Genomic DNA, 18,068 nt, shown 5'->3' with positions numbered 1-18,068 from the left:
GGGGGTCAGCGGGGCTACTGAGTATTTGGGTGTGTCATTCTCTCACAGGCAGGGAAAATGAGGGGGACTAGAAGAAAGCAGAGGCTTAGAGGGGAGGGATGGATGGGGATGAGGGAGGAAGAGAGGCAGGGAGCAGAAAGGATAAGGAAGGAGAAAAGTGCTTCTAACAAGCTATGGGTGTAAGCTCTTCTTCTGCCTTATGTAGTGTGGCCCTAGGCTTGGGACAGTAATCTGACGTCTGCTAGGATTTTATTAAATAAGCACCACACTGGCGCTCACTGCTTATCAACAATGACTATGCCTATAAAAGAAAGGCAGTCAGTGTTAGCTGCTGCTACACCTCCCAGTTTCCAAGACCACGGAGGCAGGCTCCCAAATCCTGCTGTAGCACCCAGAGAGCACAGGTAGGTCTTTGCACTTCTCAATCTTAGTGTACATGATGTGTGAGTGTAGCTATGCACACATTTCAAACATGTATGAAGGTCGGAGGACAACTCAAATGTCAGTCTTTGCCTTCTGCCTTGCTTGAAACCAGGGCCCTGCTTTCTAATGCATACAGCAGGCTGTCTGGCTGTGAGCTTCTGGGAATTCTGTTTCTGCCTTCCATACTGCCATAGGAGCTGGGCCTGTTGATGCAGGTGATGTTACATCTGGTTTTCCGGGGGAGATTCTGGGAATCTGGACTCGGTTGCTTGGGTTTGCATGGCAAGCACAAGATCCACGAGGCCTGATCTTCCCGATCTTCAACTGCCCTTTAAGAACTGGCTGGTTGCTTTCCCTTTCACTGGAGGTTTTAATTAGAAACTTATTCCTTACAGATGCTTCAGTTACTTACATTGTAAGCACAGACTTTGAGAAAGCAAAAAGAAGAGGGGCCAGAGGCCGGCCTGCAGCTACCCTCAACACAATGATGCTTCTTCATGGGAGCCCATGGCGGACTTAGGGGAACTGTAGGAGTCATGAGTGCTCACGTGTGTGTATTTGCATATGCACTTTTTTTTTTTTTTTTTTTTTTTTTTTTTTTTTTTTTTTTGGCCAACTGATGACATTAAATTTTGGGATGGGCTTTTTGGGGGCACATGTAAGGAAGAGCTACCGGGATAGTCTAGAGATGAAAACAACCCTATGGTATCTGGAGGCACTTACTTTGTTTCCCTTGGCCTACCCAATCCAAATAACTCATTTAAACTCCAATAAACACAGGGTTTGCTTATTGCACCAATTCCTTTTATTGTCAAAGAAGTCATTTCAGTAGGAAAGACTGATGATGTCCAGTCAGATGTACAGGAAAGGAGCGTGGTTTGTTTGAAAGTTGGTGGGCACCGCAGGCATGGATTCCTCACATTTTCTGAAAAGCTAGGAAGAGTCCTTTAAGTGGCAGACTTGGGTCCGGTTTCCCAAAATAGGTTTCTATATAAACTTTTTAGGAACACATGTGCTGTGAAGATGTCTGTAGCACGGGGACTCCAAACACAGCCTGAAGAATGTTTATTGAGGACTAGATGTGCTTCCATACCAGGAAAGGGTGGCCAGGGCCACTGATGGCCAGGGCCACTGATGGCCAGGGATACTATGCACTTAGGTTGGGACTTAATGACTGGAGATTCAAAGGAAAAAAAAATGCAACCACTTGCATTTGTTGTTAAAAAATCAAAAGGAGTGTGATGAGAAAGACATGTTCCAGAAGCTGTGATTTGAGGTCAAATGGCTCAGCTCAATGTGAGGCAGGGTGAGCCTCAGTAGAAGGGATCCAGGCAAGGCGGCATGACCAGTTCAGATGACTGCCTTTGAGAACTGGTGTGGCTGCTTTCCCGAAGGTTTTCGTTAGAAACTTACTCCTTATGGATGCTTCATTTAGGTATGTTGTAAGCATAGACTCTGGCCAGAAATGCAAAAAGAAGAGCAAGGAGAGCCAGGCCTGCAGCTACCTTCAATGCACAGTCACGTTGGGACATCTGCAGCACACTTCTGGAATAGGCCGAGTCACGCCGAGTTGCAGCACAGGTGTCTGAAGTTGAATTCAGATGATTCCCAAACCTATTTCTGAATTCCTATAAAGAGAGGAACAGGTAAGGAATCATTTTCAGAAAAAAAATTTCCTGCAGCGATATCAGCTATGGTCCCTTATCCTTTCAACACAGACACATTTGGGTGCCCTGCAAGGTCCAGGTAGCCCCAAGCTTGGTGTGGATAAGTCGGCTTCATTCTCTGAAGATTAGAACACAGTCTTGTTTTTTAGACTACATGGAAGACATTTTGTTCATCAAACACACGCTTGAGGGCAGACATTCCAAGGTGGTCTGCCATTGGAGGAAGGCTGAGCCCATTTCCAGGTAGCCTATAAAGGTCTGAGTGACCAGAGTGACCCAATCCATAGAGTCCCCTCCATTTACTCTGGTGTGCCAGACACAGAAAAGCTTGGACAATCCAGTTTGAGGAGAATGCAAGGGATGAATCAATATGTCTGCTCCGCTTTTTGGAGAGGTCTCCATTAAGCAAGGCTTCTAGTCTGACATGGGGAAAGTGGACAGAGGAACATTGCTACTCTCGTGGCAGTTTTAATCTCTCCAAGTACATGTTGTATCTAGTGTCTGAGATTTTTCACATTATATACCTCCTTTCAAAACAATGCCCCATACAGCATGGACACCCCTGCTGGGACCGATGGGACGTGTAGATAGGAGGATCACAGAGGACGAAGGAAAGGCACAACACGTCAGAGGCAGGGCAGCATGTGTTGGCGTAAGCACAGCTGTCCTGAGCAGCCGCTGGATTCTCCTGGGCCTTCCCTTCTGAGCAGAGTCCTGAGCACCTTGTCTACTGTGTGCAAGTGCCCCTCCCTACTGCAAACACCGGCTGGTGCCTGAGAGTGGAGAGGGGTAGAGGCACACCGGCAACAGATGAAGTGGGTCAGACTAAAGACCTGAAGCCATCTAATTAGGACAAGGGCAGATGGGCAGACAGAGCTGAATGATACCTAAAAAAAGTAGAAGCAATGAATTGAGTATAAGGCACAGAAATTTGGAATCTGAAGAAATGGCTCAATGGTTAAGAGTACTTGCTGTTCTTGCAGAGAATCAGGGTTGAGTTCTCAGCACCCACATTAGGCAGCTCACAACCATCTGTAGCTCTAGCACCAGGGATCTGACACTCCCTTCTGGACTCAGAGATTACTGCATTCATGTGCACAAACTCCTCCACATAGACATGCACACATACATGTAATTTAAAACAGAACAGAAATGTAGAAATGAAGACAATGTTTATGACCCAATTTCCAAGCTTATATTTATACCTGATTCATGTGGAAGACCCCTTGCTTTCACTGTAGGAGACTGACTGGGAACTTAAAGTTGTTGGCTACCAAGATGATGTTCTCAACTCCAACTGTAGCCTTTGGTTCTGGACTTCTCAGGCATTTGGGCCCATGCTGCCCTGCTGGTCTCTATGCACTGGGAGTCTTTAACAGGGAGCCACACCTTCCAGGAGACAGCTCTTCTGTGAGGCTAGCTTGTGTGGTGTTTGGTACAAGCTTCCACTTCAATTGACTGAAGGAGCTCTTAAGAACAGTACTCATAATGGGTTTGTAGTTTTTAATAGTTATTAGGAGTTATTTGTAGGAAACTGCTATCAAACCTGAAAGAATGTATTGATGTGTCCATTGATGTGTGCATTACTCTTGGTAACTTGGGCATATGTCCATCAAGTAACATTGCCTCCATGTGTCATGTAACTCAACTCACTCAAATTCTATTCCGTAACCATACTTTTGGTAATTATGTTCAGAGCTAGCTATGTATACTGGGGATGATGGGTTGTATTTTATATGAAGCACTGGCAAGGAAAAGGTCATTCTCAGCCTAATGAACTTCCACGGTTGTAATTTATCATAATGTTGGTACAAACAAGGCAGACTTTGCTAACCATCTAATTTCACACCTTTTTTTCCCTCTTTCCTGTTTGAATATGTTTTAATATTTTTGTTTCTTCCTGAGCACAAACTTCCTGCCTTCTCTTGTTTCTGCTTAGTCATGTTGAAAAGTCCTTCTCCCCTGTCCAGAAGAGAGCCAATACTGTTCCTGTGAAGTCTTTTGATTCTTTTCCTTGCCTCCAGACTAATTTCTACCATAGGTAAAAACCAACCTTGCCCCAGACCCCCCAAGTGGTCAGAAACCTCTCAACACTTGGCAGTTGTTTGTTTTTGAGACAAGGTCTCATGTAGCCTCAGTCTGCCTTGAACTCCTGATCCTCTTCCCTCTGCCTCATAAGTGCTGGGACTATTGGCATGAGCCACCGTGTCTGCCTGGTGGTTTTTTTTTGGGGGGGGGGTTAACTTTCTCTTTTTCTTGTGACAACCCAAATGATGCTGTTAGTGTTTAAAGTATAATTCAGTCCATTCATTTTGAAGCACAGTGACAGCCTCAGAGCTGCTGGGTACAGCCTCTGGTGCAATGAAACTCTCAATGGTTGGATCTCAGAGACCTACACACTGACTTTGAGCAGCTCGAAACAGAAGTAAGGACAGCACCTACATACGGCAAGCTCAGGAAGAATGTAGGCTCTTCCAGCGTAAGAGACAGGAGGTATGAACTCTTCCAAAGTGGCAGATGAGGAGTGTGGGGAGGTGGCCCCAAGTGACTCCACACTGGCTGCTACCACACCCTGTGGCACACACTGCTGAGGGAGAGGGTCCCAGCCCATACTGCTGTGAGGAACCACCACAGTTCCTGTGGACAACTGACAAGAGAGAAGTGTCCTTGAGTAGGTTACCAAGTATTTATAGCAATGACTGGTTTGAGGACAAGGACTCAGGCCCCACACTGCTGCTGTGGTAGAGCCAGCTTCAATTGTGGTGTTTATTTAGTATTATTTAAAATAATACTTTAAAAGTCCTATTACGGGATTAGAGACATAGTACAGTAAGCACCCTAGGGAGAATGGTGCCCACACCAGGCCTGGCTGAACTGACAGTGTCCTCACACTTGTTCCTCTGGCCTGCTCTATGTTCGGACTCACTGACCATGGTCAGACTACAGAGAGACCATACTATGTTAGAGTGCTCTATGAGGATCAAAAGCTGTCTAGCAAACCAATACCCCAAGACACATCTTCAGGAGTAAGCTGCTTACGGAGAAGCTGCTCTGGTCAAGTAAGAGTCACCTGATCTATAGGATGAACAAATGTAAATGGAGAAACACAAGGTAACATGGCCTCTCCAAACAAGAACAAGATGCAAGGAAACTGAAATGGAAAACAGACATGCCAGATGAAGAATTTAAAAGAACAAACAAATGAAGAGACCCATATACATACAACCTCCTGGGTTTTTAGTTTGGAAGAATTAATGTTGTTAAATGACCATACTATCAAAAAGCATACGGAGACAATGAAATCCCTGTCAGAACTCAATAACTTTTTTCATAAAAGAAGAAAATTATCCTTTAGTTCCTTTGGAACACAAAAGGCCCTAAATAGCCAAAGCTACAGTGAACAAACAAGAATAAATTTGGAGGCATAATTTCCTGATTTCAAAACATACTACAGAGCCACAGTCATCAACATTGCACGGAACTGGCAGAAACATTAACTAAATCTCTGAAAATGTCCATTGGAGAAAAGATAGCATCTCTAATAGATAGTCCTGGAAAAATGGACATCCACATGGAAAACACTGAAATTTAACCACAATCTCTGATCTAGTAACAAAAACCCAAACAAGCAAATACCAAAACTCAACACAAAATATATCAAAGACCTAAAAGTAAGACTTGAAACTCTAAAACTACTTGAGGAAAACATAGTGGTAACAATTCAACATACTGGTGCAAAGAATGATTTTCTGGACAGGGCCTGAAGATCACAGGAAATAAAAGCCAAAATTGACAAACAGGGACATCAAATTAAGAGGTTTTTCAGCAGCCTACAGAATGGGAAAAGATCTTCACCAACACCACATTTGACAGAGGGCTGATTTCCAAAATGTATAAAGAACTCAAGAAACTAGACATCAAAAGCTCAAATAATCCAATTAAAAATGGGGTACAGATCTAAACGGAAAATTCTCAACAGAGGATTCTCAAATGGCTGAGATTAGCTTAAAGAACTGTTCAATATTCTTAGCCATCAGAGAAATGCAAATCAAAACAATTGAGATTCCATCTTATACCTGTGAATGGCTAAGACTAAAAAACACAATGAAAGCTCATGTGTGTGAGGATGTGGAGCAAGGGGAACATGCCTCCACTGCTGGTGGGAGTGCAAACTTGTACAGCCATGTTGGAAGTCAGTGTGGTGGTTCTCAGAAAACTGGGAATCAACTTACCACAAGACCCAGCTGTACTGCTCTTGGGCATATACCCAAAGGATGCTCAATCATACCACAAGGACACTTGTTCAACTATGTTCATAGCAGCTTTATTTGTAATAGTCAGAACCTGGAAACAACCTAGATGCCCCTCAACTAAGGAATAAATTAAGAAAATGTGATACATTTACACAATGGAGTATTACTCAGCTGTTAAAAACAAGGAGCTGGGCAGTGGTGGCGCACGCCTTTAATCCCAGCACTCGGGAGGCAGAGCCAGGCGGATCTCTGTGAGTTCGAGGCTAGCCTGGTCTACAGAGCCAGTCCGGGACAGGCTCCAAAGCTACAGAGAAACCCTGTCTCAAAAAACCAAAAAACAAAAAACAAAACAAAACAAAACAAACAAACAAACAAAAAAAAAACAAGGACACCAGGAAATTTGAAGACAAATAGACAAATGGATGGTACTAGAAAAAAAATCCTGAGTGAGGTAACCCAGACCAAGAAAGACAAACATATGTACTTACTCATAAGTGGATATTAGCTGTAAAATAAAGGATAATTATGCTACGATCCACAGACCCCAGAGAGACTGTGTAATGGAGTGACCATGAGGGGATACCCAGATCTCCTTGGGAAGGGAAAGTGGAGGAGATTTCATGGGTGGACTGGGGACAGGTGCAGATGGGAACATGGGCGATCAGGTTGTGGGGAGTCTAAGGGGAGAGTACTGAAAGAGATTACTGGGGAGCACTTTGGGGTCAGGTAAAAACCTTGCTCCAGGGAATCTCTCAGGAGCCTACAAGGAAGACCCCAGCTTAGACTCCTAGCAGTAGCAGATATATAGTCTAAACTGGCCATCTCCTGTGACCAGACTGGTGCCTAGCCCAAGTGTTATCAGAGAGACGTCATCCAGCAACTGATGGAGACAGAAACATGCCTGATACTCATGGGAGACCTGCCCTTTCCTAAGCTTAGAAATGGAGGATGAGTTGATGGGGGGGTGGGAACAGAGAGGGGATGGGGGGCACTGGGAAGAGAGGGAGGAAGTTGTGGCCGGGATGTAAAATAAACAAGTAAATAAATACTTAAAAAATTAAGAGGTTTTTATACAGTGAAGAAAACAACAAAGTGAAGGCCCAATACATGGAATGAGAGAAAACCTGTGCTGGTTATTCACTGGACAAAGGTTAACATTAACAATATGTAAGGAGCCCAAGTACTTAAAACAAAACAAAAACAAACAAACAAACAAAACAGCTAAAGAGTGGGCTAAAGACCTGAATGGATTGTTACCAAGAAATACAAATTGCAAATCTACAAAAAAATGTCTAGTATCATTAACCATGAAGAAAATGCAAGTCAGAACCACAATGAGACATCAGCTGACCCTAGTTAGAATGGATTTAACAAAAAACTATTAAAAATAACTGATGACCATAACCAAATCTCCAAACAAAGATGCTGATGAGGATGCACAGAAGAGGGGATTCCTGTAACCCCAGTGTTAGCAATGTACTGTTAGCATGCCTGCTATGCTGAACAGGGTGAAATTTCCTCAGAGAAGGAGGTTCAGAGCTACCATCTGCTTCAGTCCCATTTCTGGGTGGATAAATGAAGCTGGAAGCAGGAATCATGATCAGAAAATAATGGGGCTTTTGTTTTGCATGTGTATGTGTGGTATGCATATATGTATACATGTTCACATGTACATGAGCATATGTATGTATACGTGTAGGGACCGGGGGTTGGTGCTGGGTGTCTTCCTTGATTACTCTCTACTTTATTTATTGAGACAGGGTCTCTTGCTGAATCCAGAACTCACAGATTAAGCTAGTCTAACTACCCAGCTTGCTCCAGGGGCCCCCTGCCTCTGCCTCCCAAGCACTGGGATGATAGGCTGCCAGCACGCTCACTCATGATTCTTAGGTTCTGGGCATCCGAGTCCCAGTCCTCATGCTTGTGTGGCAAATGCTTTATCCATTTAGCATCTCCCAGCCAACAGAGCACTTTAATAATACAAAATGTATATAGGGGAAATGATTATGAAGGGAAAAAAAAGATAAAGGTTGACACACAATGGAACAGTGGATACAATAAAACTTAACTGTGGCCAATAGTACCAGAAAAAAAGAGAACCAGTCAGGCCTAGACGTTCCCTAAAACTTTATTTTCCTTCCATATCTCTCCGTCCCCTGGCTTCTACCCTCTGCTCTTGCAACCTTCCCCAAAAACAAAATTTAAAAGTAAAACCCAAAACCAAAACAAACAAAAAATCTGGGCATGTAGTATGGCCCAGCGAGTCACACAGTTCACCCTTTAGTCTATACATTTTTACTTGTAAGTGTTCATTGCAACGAGTCATTGGTCTGGTTCGAGGCCCCCGGTTTCTGCTACACTGTCAATACTGGGCCCTCACTGGGCTCCTCTTGGATATCCTGTTGTTGTCCTGTGTCATGGAGATCCTGTAGCTTTGGATCTGCAGGTCTAGCCTCTTCCCATGCTCTAGAGGTTCACAGATGAGGTGGATGTTGAGGTGTACTACCTCATATTCCTGGTTCTGGGCCTGGGTGGTAGCTGGGTTGGTCAGCCTGCCAGCTTTCCCTCATCATCACCACCCAGGTGAGCGCTCCAGCACTGCCCAGCTAGCTCACCCAGTGCAGCAGGCAGCAAGGAGCGGGGCCAGTTCTCCTGCCCTCATGCCCTCGGGTCCAGCTCACCCTCACTCACACCACCAGGACCAGCTCTACGGGGTTTTGCCCAGGCAAGGTGCAGAGCCTGCTCTCTCAATTGCTGCACTTGGTGAGGGGCAGGGCCAGCTCTTCCATTCTCATGCCCCCAGGTTGGCTCTCCCGCCTGTCCAAGGTGGCAAAGGGTGTAGGTGGAGGGCAGATTTTTCTTTCCCTTGCCACCCTATTGCGTACGGGTGTGTGTGTGTGTGTGTGTGTGTGTGTGTGTGTGTGTGTGTCCCAAAACCTTAACTATTATAAAGACTTTGATTCCTAAAATTCAAATGTCTCTTTAATATATCCAATTCAAGAAATTTTGTTGTTTATTAAAACAATTCTGATATTTATAATTTAAATTTTGTTGTTTATTAAAACAATTCTGATATTTATAATTTTTAAGAATTTGAATTCTCAGAAATACCTTTCTTAAATGTGGAACAAGGCAGGGGCTGATATTTGTTCAGTCAAAACACTTCACTTGATTTTCACAGACTAAAGGATACACTGAGAGTTCCTACTATGTGTCCTGCTAACTTTGCTTAGAGCGCTTCTCCCTCCATGGAAATCTCACTGCTCCCTGGATGAATTTATAAGCCTGCCTTCTTGCTGGCTATTCATGGGATCTTGACACAGGGTCTTGCCATGTAGCCCAGGAAAGCCTAGAAGTCAAGATTCTCCTTCAGCTTTTCAGTGCCGGGGTTACAGGTGAGATTTACATACTTTAATTTTCCAGAGTACAGCTTATCAAATCCCATCAAAGCAATACATCTGCTAAAACAGAAGCAAATATACACCCCCCCACCCCCCATCGACCAAACATCAATAAGCTTTTAAGCTCAGAAGCCCAACGATGAGAACTCAGGCAGTGACAGGTAAAGCATTGGGTAGCAGCATGGGCTGCCTCTGACTGCTTCTGTCTCCAGGAAGGATGCATGCTCTGGTAAGGGATAGAGGGCAGGGTCTTTACCTTGAGCATGATCTTGGAAGCACGGTTCTAGGAGCTGATCATGAGTGAGGATCCTGGGCTCCACTCCCAGTTCCTCCTGTGGTTCTCAGACATGTTCTCTTCTCATTGTGCACTTCCTCACTCACAAAGCAGTGGCTTAGAGCATTAGTATTTGTGCATCATCGGGCTGTTATGAGAACTAAGTGAGCCAGGCAGAAAGTATTCCGAGCATTTAAAACTCAACGGATCTCAATGCAGTCCGTGGAACTCTGAGGTTCTAACGGGCTATGCAAACGACCTCAAAAGTTCTTGTAAAATCACAAAGTCACCATTTTATTTGCTTTCCAAATATGATTAATCTGCTCATGGTATTTTGGTTCATCACAAATAGCAGCAGAAAGCATGCAGTATGAGGAATGAGAGCAGGTTTTGAATTTTGAGTCTAAGTTCAGCTAGCCATGTGATCTAAGCCTAATTACTACTTCTATGATATAAGAATATTAACCTCTGCCTTAAAATGGTGCTAAAAGTTAGAAGATATGCCAGGGACGCTGCCTGGGCTCTGGGCACATGAGAAAGGTTGCTGGTGCTGTTGTATACAGGAGTGTGGCATGGAAAAGTGAAGACGCTAATGGCATTTAGCAGCAGTACCAAGATAACAACGTCCCTCCAGATGTGAACCCATGAGACGAAGCAACACTCACAGTACAGTCAGCACTCACACTCACACTCAGGGAGGAGCAGTAAGGCTCCCTGGTAGGCAAGAAGACTTGTGGAGTGAGCCTCAGGGAAAAGCTCTTAACTAAGGCCATCTCCACCCCTTGTCTTTTCTTGTTATTATTTTCTCAGGCTTGAAGTCAAGGCATGACTTGGCTTCAGAAAACCCATCAACTATCACTCGTCTGCATGTCCTACGCTCTGTCTCTAGCACAGTGCATATCAACTTAATGAGTAAGTCTGTTTACTCCTGCCCTACCCCATGGGCACTCCTGAGTAGACCCCTTCATTTTCCAGTAGATGCTCAGGGTCTGGTATCGAGGAGGAGGCAGTGCTAGCTGAATGGATACTGAGATTTCTACCTGTTCCTTAGGGTCACATGCTCACACTTTATATAAACACTCTTTCCACAGAAAATGACATTTGCCTGCTGGATTTTTTATTAGAGCATCAGGTACAGGGGACTAGTTCACTGGTGGGGAAATGGCATGGTGTGAAGGTTAATCTCCATTTTCAACTAGATCTGGAATTACTTGGGAGACACAGCTTGGGGCATATCTGTGAGGGTATTTCCACCTTAACTAAGGGAGGTGCTATCCCATGGGCTGCAGGCCTGGGCTGAATAAAATGAGGAAAAAGGAGAAAGCTAGCTAAGAACCAGCATGCATCCCTCTGCTTCCTGACAACAGATACAACTGACTAGCAGCTTCATACCCTTGCTACCATGCCCGCCTTTCCTGCCATGGCAGATCTTATTCACCTTCCAAACCATGAGCCAAGGCCACCTTCCTTCCTTAAGTTGATTAGGTCAGATATTTTGTCACAGCCATGAGAAGTAGTTTATACATGTTGTATATTAGTTTTCTAAAATGACCTTAACAAATTACCCTAAATCTAGAATATTAAACAATACAAACCTATTCTTAGACTCCTAGAGTTTGCATGTTCTAAGATTTTGCTGTAGGTAGGGATGAATTCCTTGCATAGGCACTGGGAAAGAATACAATCCTTGCCTTTTCTGGGTGGTTCAGACGGAGCTTGCAGCCCCTGGCCTGTGGCCCTTTTCCTTATTTCAAAGCTGGTAGCCTGGAGATAGTGACTTCCATCATGAGAATCATTCTGGGATCATTCAGAGTAATCTTCTCATCTCAAGATCCTTCCTTAGCCATTCTGGAAAGTCCTTCTTTCTATGATAGGCAACATATGTGTAAGCTCCGGGGACTGAGATGTGGGCTTACTGTGGCCACCACTGCACAATCCTTCAGGCTCTTCCCCTCTAGTATATGTGCTCAGCTCTGGTAGGGCTGAACCAGCTTCTCAGCACAGAAGAACACAGTCACCAGAACTGCAGTGCTCATACATGCCAGAGTGGCCGTAGGCAGCTGTGTGATGGGCTGACAATGAGGCCTACTGGGGGAGGAAATCAGGAGACCTTTAGGGCCTAGCCTGGGCTAAGCCTTTGCCTTCCAGCTAACATAAACCCAACTCTTCTTATGTGAGGCCTCCTGGACAGATTGTCTTACTCATGGAACTTGCAGCCACTAGAGGCAGGACCCTGAAGGAAGGGCTCCTGAGGCAGTCGGCTGCTGATTGCTAAACAGATACTGTATTCTACTTGCTCTTCTAGGATCTGTATTCATGGTGCCAGCAGTCACAAAAACCCTTTCCTTGGGGGCTATGTGGGGTTTGGTCTCCAAAGGAAGGAGGTTGGGTCATTATTTGGTGACATTCCCTGAAGTCCTGCCTCCTTACCAAGAGCTTTGATGATGAGCTGTAATACAGACTGGGCTGCAGAACCACAAGGAAACAGTAGCAGCAGTATTTTTGGAAGCTTGCCATGTTATAGGCCTCTCATACTTTACACATTTTTTTGTTCTCCAAACTACCCAATGAAAGAATAGGTAGAACTTAACTCTGTTAAGTCATCATAACTCCATGTGATAAATAGGGAAGAGAAGCTAGGCTTTAACCTTAATATGCACAGCACACATCAGAGATGTGTTTATAGTCAATTGTAAATAAGAAAGTGATATCAGGTACCTCCTGATTATCAAACTGACTGTTATAAACCCAGGTTTCTAGGAATAGGCTTTATGCACCCTCCCTGATGCTGTACCCTGTGAGGCAAGAGTGTCATTGCCTGTTTTTCTGCAGAAGACCATTCTAGGAAAGCCAGTCTCGGTTAGGCACAGTGTTTCTTGCTGCATGCCTTACAGTTCTGAGCTACACTGAGACTGTGTTTGTGCAAGAAGTGTAGCTGGGTTTTCTCAGTGTGTGTGTGTGTGTGTGTGTGTGTGTGTGTGTGTGTGTGTGTATGCACGCACACACGTACATGTGCACGCATACATACACAATCAACATGCTCATATTAGAATACGCTGCAAGATGCATTTTAATGAGGAACAATTGGTCTGGTTCTGCTCAAATGAAAGACAGTCCTGTAAGAGAGTCACCACCTGCCTTCCAGCTTGTACAGCTTCTAAATGACTTCTTCTGTCCCTGACACCTGCAGGTGTTGCCAGGGTCCTGCAATTACATTCCAGTGCCAGCTCCTTCCCTTGGACTGACAGACAATGTCATTCCCCATGATTCATGCCACTAAGAGAAAACAGAACAGTGACCAAGGGTACCAAACTATCTCAATTATTCTTCTAGACGTCGCCTAAACTGGGAGCATGCTACTATCATAGGAGTCTTTGATTCTCCTAACATGGAATCATGCTACTGTCATAGGAGTCCTTGATTATTTCCAAGCCAAGAATGCTTCTAGTTCTTGATGTCTATGTTTAAGATGTTACATGCAGAGCCTGTCAGCTTAATAGGCACAGTGGAATATACATGACCAACTGATTGAAGTTAAGAATTAATTGGGCTTTTTCATTTGAAAATCTGTCACACAGTCACACAATGAGAATACACCATCAACTTCCCTGTATCACTTTTAGGCATGAGTAATTCAAGATCAGACACTATTGAGATGAAATTTTTTTCTCTGCCCTCCAAATGCTTATTTGCTATCAGATCATTAAAATTGCAAAGGAAAAGTTTTAAACATGAACATAACACAAAATCTCACACTAATCTTAGTATCCTAGATTTTTAAAATCTTATTTTGGTGATAGCAAAGGCTTGTGTTTACTTTACTAATAAGATTGAGCATAAATTATTAAGCTATTGACGGCATGATCAAAGAAATTTCAGATTCTATTCTGAATAATTTTGCCTTGACATCCACCAAAGGAATAGATCTGATGTGTCCCTGCATGGCTTCAGTGGCCCCTCTCTTTCAGGATGCCCAACCCTCGGACGTGACCTGTGCCCATGAAACAAACCCAAGCCCAGCATCTGCCTGTCACCTCATTAGGACTCCTGGGGAGTCTGCATTTCATCTGACTCAAGAGACATGAAAAAAAACTTCCAAGCTCTGAACTTCTTTTAAAGGATTGAAGACATTTCTTATGTATTTTTCTCATGCCTCACTCAGAAGCACAGTTAACAGCTTGAAGTGCAAACTAAGAAGGATGGAGGATATATGATGCTTGATAGCTCCTGTCTCAAGATGAGTAAGACTTTCTATCAGCCTGTCTCCTAAGGGCCTGCTGAGCCCATGCACATGCCCAATGCAAGGCAGCATCCAGGAGAGAATATGGAGAGCTGAGTTTTTGCTTTGAATATAAAATTATTTTCGTGTCAGAAAGTGATCTCTATCATAACTGCATTTTAATTCCTCAAATATAAACTTCAAGACTCACCTCTTGCTGTAAGCATCATTAATGCAAATTGCTCGTTCATCCTTGACACACAGGCAGGCCTTCACATAAAGAAGGGATGAGGGCCACACTTTGATCTAAAGTCTATAATCAGTGCCTAGGATAGTGAAGAAATCTGAGGCCATTTATTCTAAATTGGAATAGCATTAACATGAGTTAAGATCCACAGGCAGGGTGGGAGACAGGAAATTTGAATCTAATCATCTAGTAAGAAATACAATAGGTAAATTGCATTTCTCATGGAAAGAATATTTGTATCTATATAAAATGTGGACATATATTATTAAGGAGCAGGTAGAAATCTCAGTATCCATCAGTTAGTGCTGCCTCTCCTTGGTAGCACGCCCTGGGTACCTATTGGAGAATACTATCCTGTGCAGCAGGGCCCGGACGCATCACTGATGAAGTCCTGTCAATATTATCTCCAACTGCAAACAGAGCCATCTTTCCTGCAAAGGCATGTACACAGGAGTGGTAAGCATGCTGGGAAATAACACCCGCAGTCTTCCAATGAATCTTTAGGTAACCAATCAAACTAAAATAATTACTACCAAGAGCTTCTTTGCAACTGGGTAACCATGCTCCATTTATATTTGAAATGAAAAAGAAGTCATGTGTGATGGAAGTGTCACTGTCGTTTGACCCTCCCATAGGCTCTAGGCGTTGGTTCAATGATACCAGAACTGTGGTTTAGCATCACTTGGCTCCATGAGCTGCAGAAAGTGGCAAAAGGAGGGAGCAGGTGTTAGGTTGTCTCAAGGAGTGTCACAAAGGTGAACTAATGCATAAAAGTCTCTGACGGCTCATGATGATGATAGTCATTCATCTTGGAAAGTGCTAGAAAACTAGTTTTATAAACTTGCTGTAATTATAGCAATGATCAACCAGAAATTCATGCTTCTGCCTATGTTCCCTCTCACTTCCAAAGTTTCATTATATATTTTTCCCAAAAATCCTTTCATAAACAAGCTCTCTTTCTACTTTGAATGTAATTTTATGAGGTAAAAAAATACCGGTTCTACCAAAAGTCACTTAAAATGACTGGGATAAGTTTAATATGAAGGTATTTCACTATTTCCCTCACTTCTTGAGGGTGGTAGCATCCCTGAAGATGGTCCCTAGGGATCCTTGCCTCCTACTATTCACAGCCCTGGGTCATACTTTCTTGTCAGCTGAACTTACTAACGTACTTTTAGTTAATCATACATGACAAACACGATGGGTGTCACATATGAAATTCACTTTCCATCCTTCTTATGTTCTCTGCTGCCCATAGTAAACTGGCCTCGTCACATCATGAGGCTGTGATGCACACTGCAGCCAGGCAATCCCTCAGATGGGACTGCAGTCTTGGCTGCAGCCACTGGTAATGAGAGGCACCTCACTGAGCTGCACTAGATTTTTGACTCACTGAAACCTCAGGGGAAAAATTATGACAGAAAGCTGCTAAGTTATGAGTTACTTTCTATCAGCCTGTCTCCTAAGGGCCTGCTGAGCAATGGAAAATGAATATAAAAGATGTCAAGCAGAGGTCTAGAAAACAACATAGACACACGGAGAAAAGACGTACAAATGTCTCAGTTAAAAGTATTAAAAATTTTAAAGTATGGATTTAATAGAACCAAATGGGAGGAGGAAATGTAAATATATAAGGGAAACCAATCAGTTTAAATCCATCTCTTTCGTAATTCAGGATTATGAACTAGAGACTCAATGAGGTACTATTTAACATACTCAGGTTGGCAAAAAGTGTAAGCCTAGGTGCTGAAGAGATGGCTCAGCGGTTAAGAGCACTAGCTGCCCTTCTGGAGGACCCAGGCACAATCCATAACACCCACATGGTGGCTCACAACCATCCTTAACTCCATTCCCAGGGGATTTGACACCATTGTGGCCTCTGCAGGAGTGTGATGCAGGCGAAACACTAATATACGCAGAATAAAGTAACTTTTCAAGTGCAAGTCTAAGCAAAGCAAGTGTGGGTGAGACAGCAGGGGGCCAGGACACACCCACACAGCTGCTCTACATGCACACGGGTGTGTGAGGAGGCACTGAGGGGTGTCTAGTCAGGAGGGAGTTGTCAGCACAGGCCCATGCAACACCTCCACTTCTGGGGAGTACGCACACCAGAGGAAGCGAGGCAGCAGGTGCCAGTCTCACTTCCCCGTGACTCACGCGAGGTTAGTTACAAACTCTAGCAGGGTGTGGGCTTGAGATTAGGGTGGTCGGAGGGAGACATGGCCCAGGGCTTGGTGCCCAAGGCAAGCAGAGCCAGACCTGAGAACATCGACTCTCCATTCCCCTTAACACCTTTCTTTCCCTCAGCCCCAGTAACTTAACTGCCTCTTCAACACTTTTCCTTGCCCCTCAGCTCCTCAATTGCTCCATATCTAACTCCCAGTTAAAAAATAAATAAATAAACAAACAAACAAACATGCCACAAATAGGCATCACTGAACGAAAATCTCCTGAGCTGTCTGCTTCTTTCTGGAAAGTCTAGAGGAAAACCATTTCCCTACCCCTTCCAGTTTTCATCCCTAGGCTCATGGCCTGCATCCAGCTTCCAAGTCAGGGTCCCCATCTTCCTGACCCCCAATTCTCCTGCTTGCCACTCACTTTTAAAAACCCTTGTGATTATAGTAGGCCCATTTGAAAAACTCATTTTAAAGCCAGATGATCACCAAATTTGATTCCAGCAGGAACTTTTAATTAGTGCCTGCCATGGAACCTAATATAGTTACAAATTGGAGGGGTTAGGATCATGCCTTAGTTAGAGTTTCTATTGCTCACATGAAACACTATGACCAAAAAGCAAGCTGGGGAGGAAGGGTTTATCTGGCTTACACTTCCATATTGTTGTTCATCATCAAAGAAAGTCAGGACAGGAACTCACACAAGGCAGGCACCTGGAGGCAGGAGCTGATGCAGAGGCCATGGACAGGTGCTGCTTATTGGCTTGCTTCCCCTGGCTTGCTCAGCTTGCTTTCTTATAGAACACAGGACCACCAGCCCAGGGATGGCACCACCCACAATGGGCTGGACCATCCCCCATCAATTACAAGTTAAGAAAATGCCTTAATGTTGGAGCCTATGGAGCCTCAATTGAGTTTCTCTGCTTTCAGCTGAAAACTAGCCAAAAAAGACAAAGATTTTACTCATTTTCCACCTCTGAAGGTCACACAGGTGGGGGACCACGGTAACTGAGTACCTTTAGAGCTGTTATCCTGCCTGCCATAGAACCCAACAGTGAGAATACAGTTCAAAAGCAGCTGACCAATGTAGAAAATGGAGAAATAAACATCTTTTGGTGCCCATTCACACCTCACATTTTATGTGAACTCTCTAGAGCAGTGGTTCACAACCTGTGGGTTGGAACCCCTTTGGGGTCACAGGGGTCACCTAAGACCATCAGAAAACACAGATATTTATATTATGATTTGTAACAGTAGCAAAATTACAAGGAAATGATGTTATGGTTGGGGGTCACCACAACATGAGGAACTGTATTAAAGGGTTGCAGCATCAGGAAGGTTGAGGACCACTGCTCTGGAGTAGGGACTAGCCCTGTTAGTTTCCTAATGCTAACTGGCTTAAAACAATGC

At 44.0% G+C, this 18,068-nt stretch overlaps 1 protein-coding gene across 1 annotated transcript in view; it reads right to left on the bottom strand.

Moving 5' to 3' along the window:
- Positions 1 to 1,205: 1,205 nt before the first annotated feature.
- Cdkal1 (CDK5 regulatory subunit associated protein 1 like 1) overlaps positions 1,206 to 18,068 on the bottom strand; it is a 571,051-nt gene continuing 554,188 nt past the window's right edge. Inside the window, 2 exon segments of the mRNA XM_037205851.1 lie at positions 1,206 to 1,894; positions 1,896 to 2,051. Coding sequence (XP_037061746.1) covers positions 1,715 to 1,894; positions 1,896 to 2,051 — 336 coding nt within the window. The 3' untranslated portion in view covers positions 1,206 to 1,714.

This window comes from Peromyscus leucopus, chromosome 5, assembly GCF_004664715.2.
Source record: "Peromyscus leucopus breed LL Stock chromosome 5, UCI_PerLeu_2.1, whole genome shotgun sequence".
Lineage (NCBI taxonomy): Eukaryota > Metazoa > Chordata > Mammalia > Rodentia > Cricetidae > Peromyscus > Peromyscus leucopus.
The sequence above is the reverse complement of the archived record's forward strand: the minus strand, read 5'-3'. Positions and strand labels throughout refer to the sequence as shown.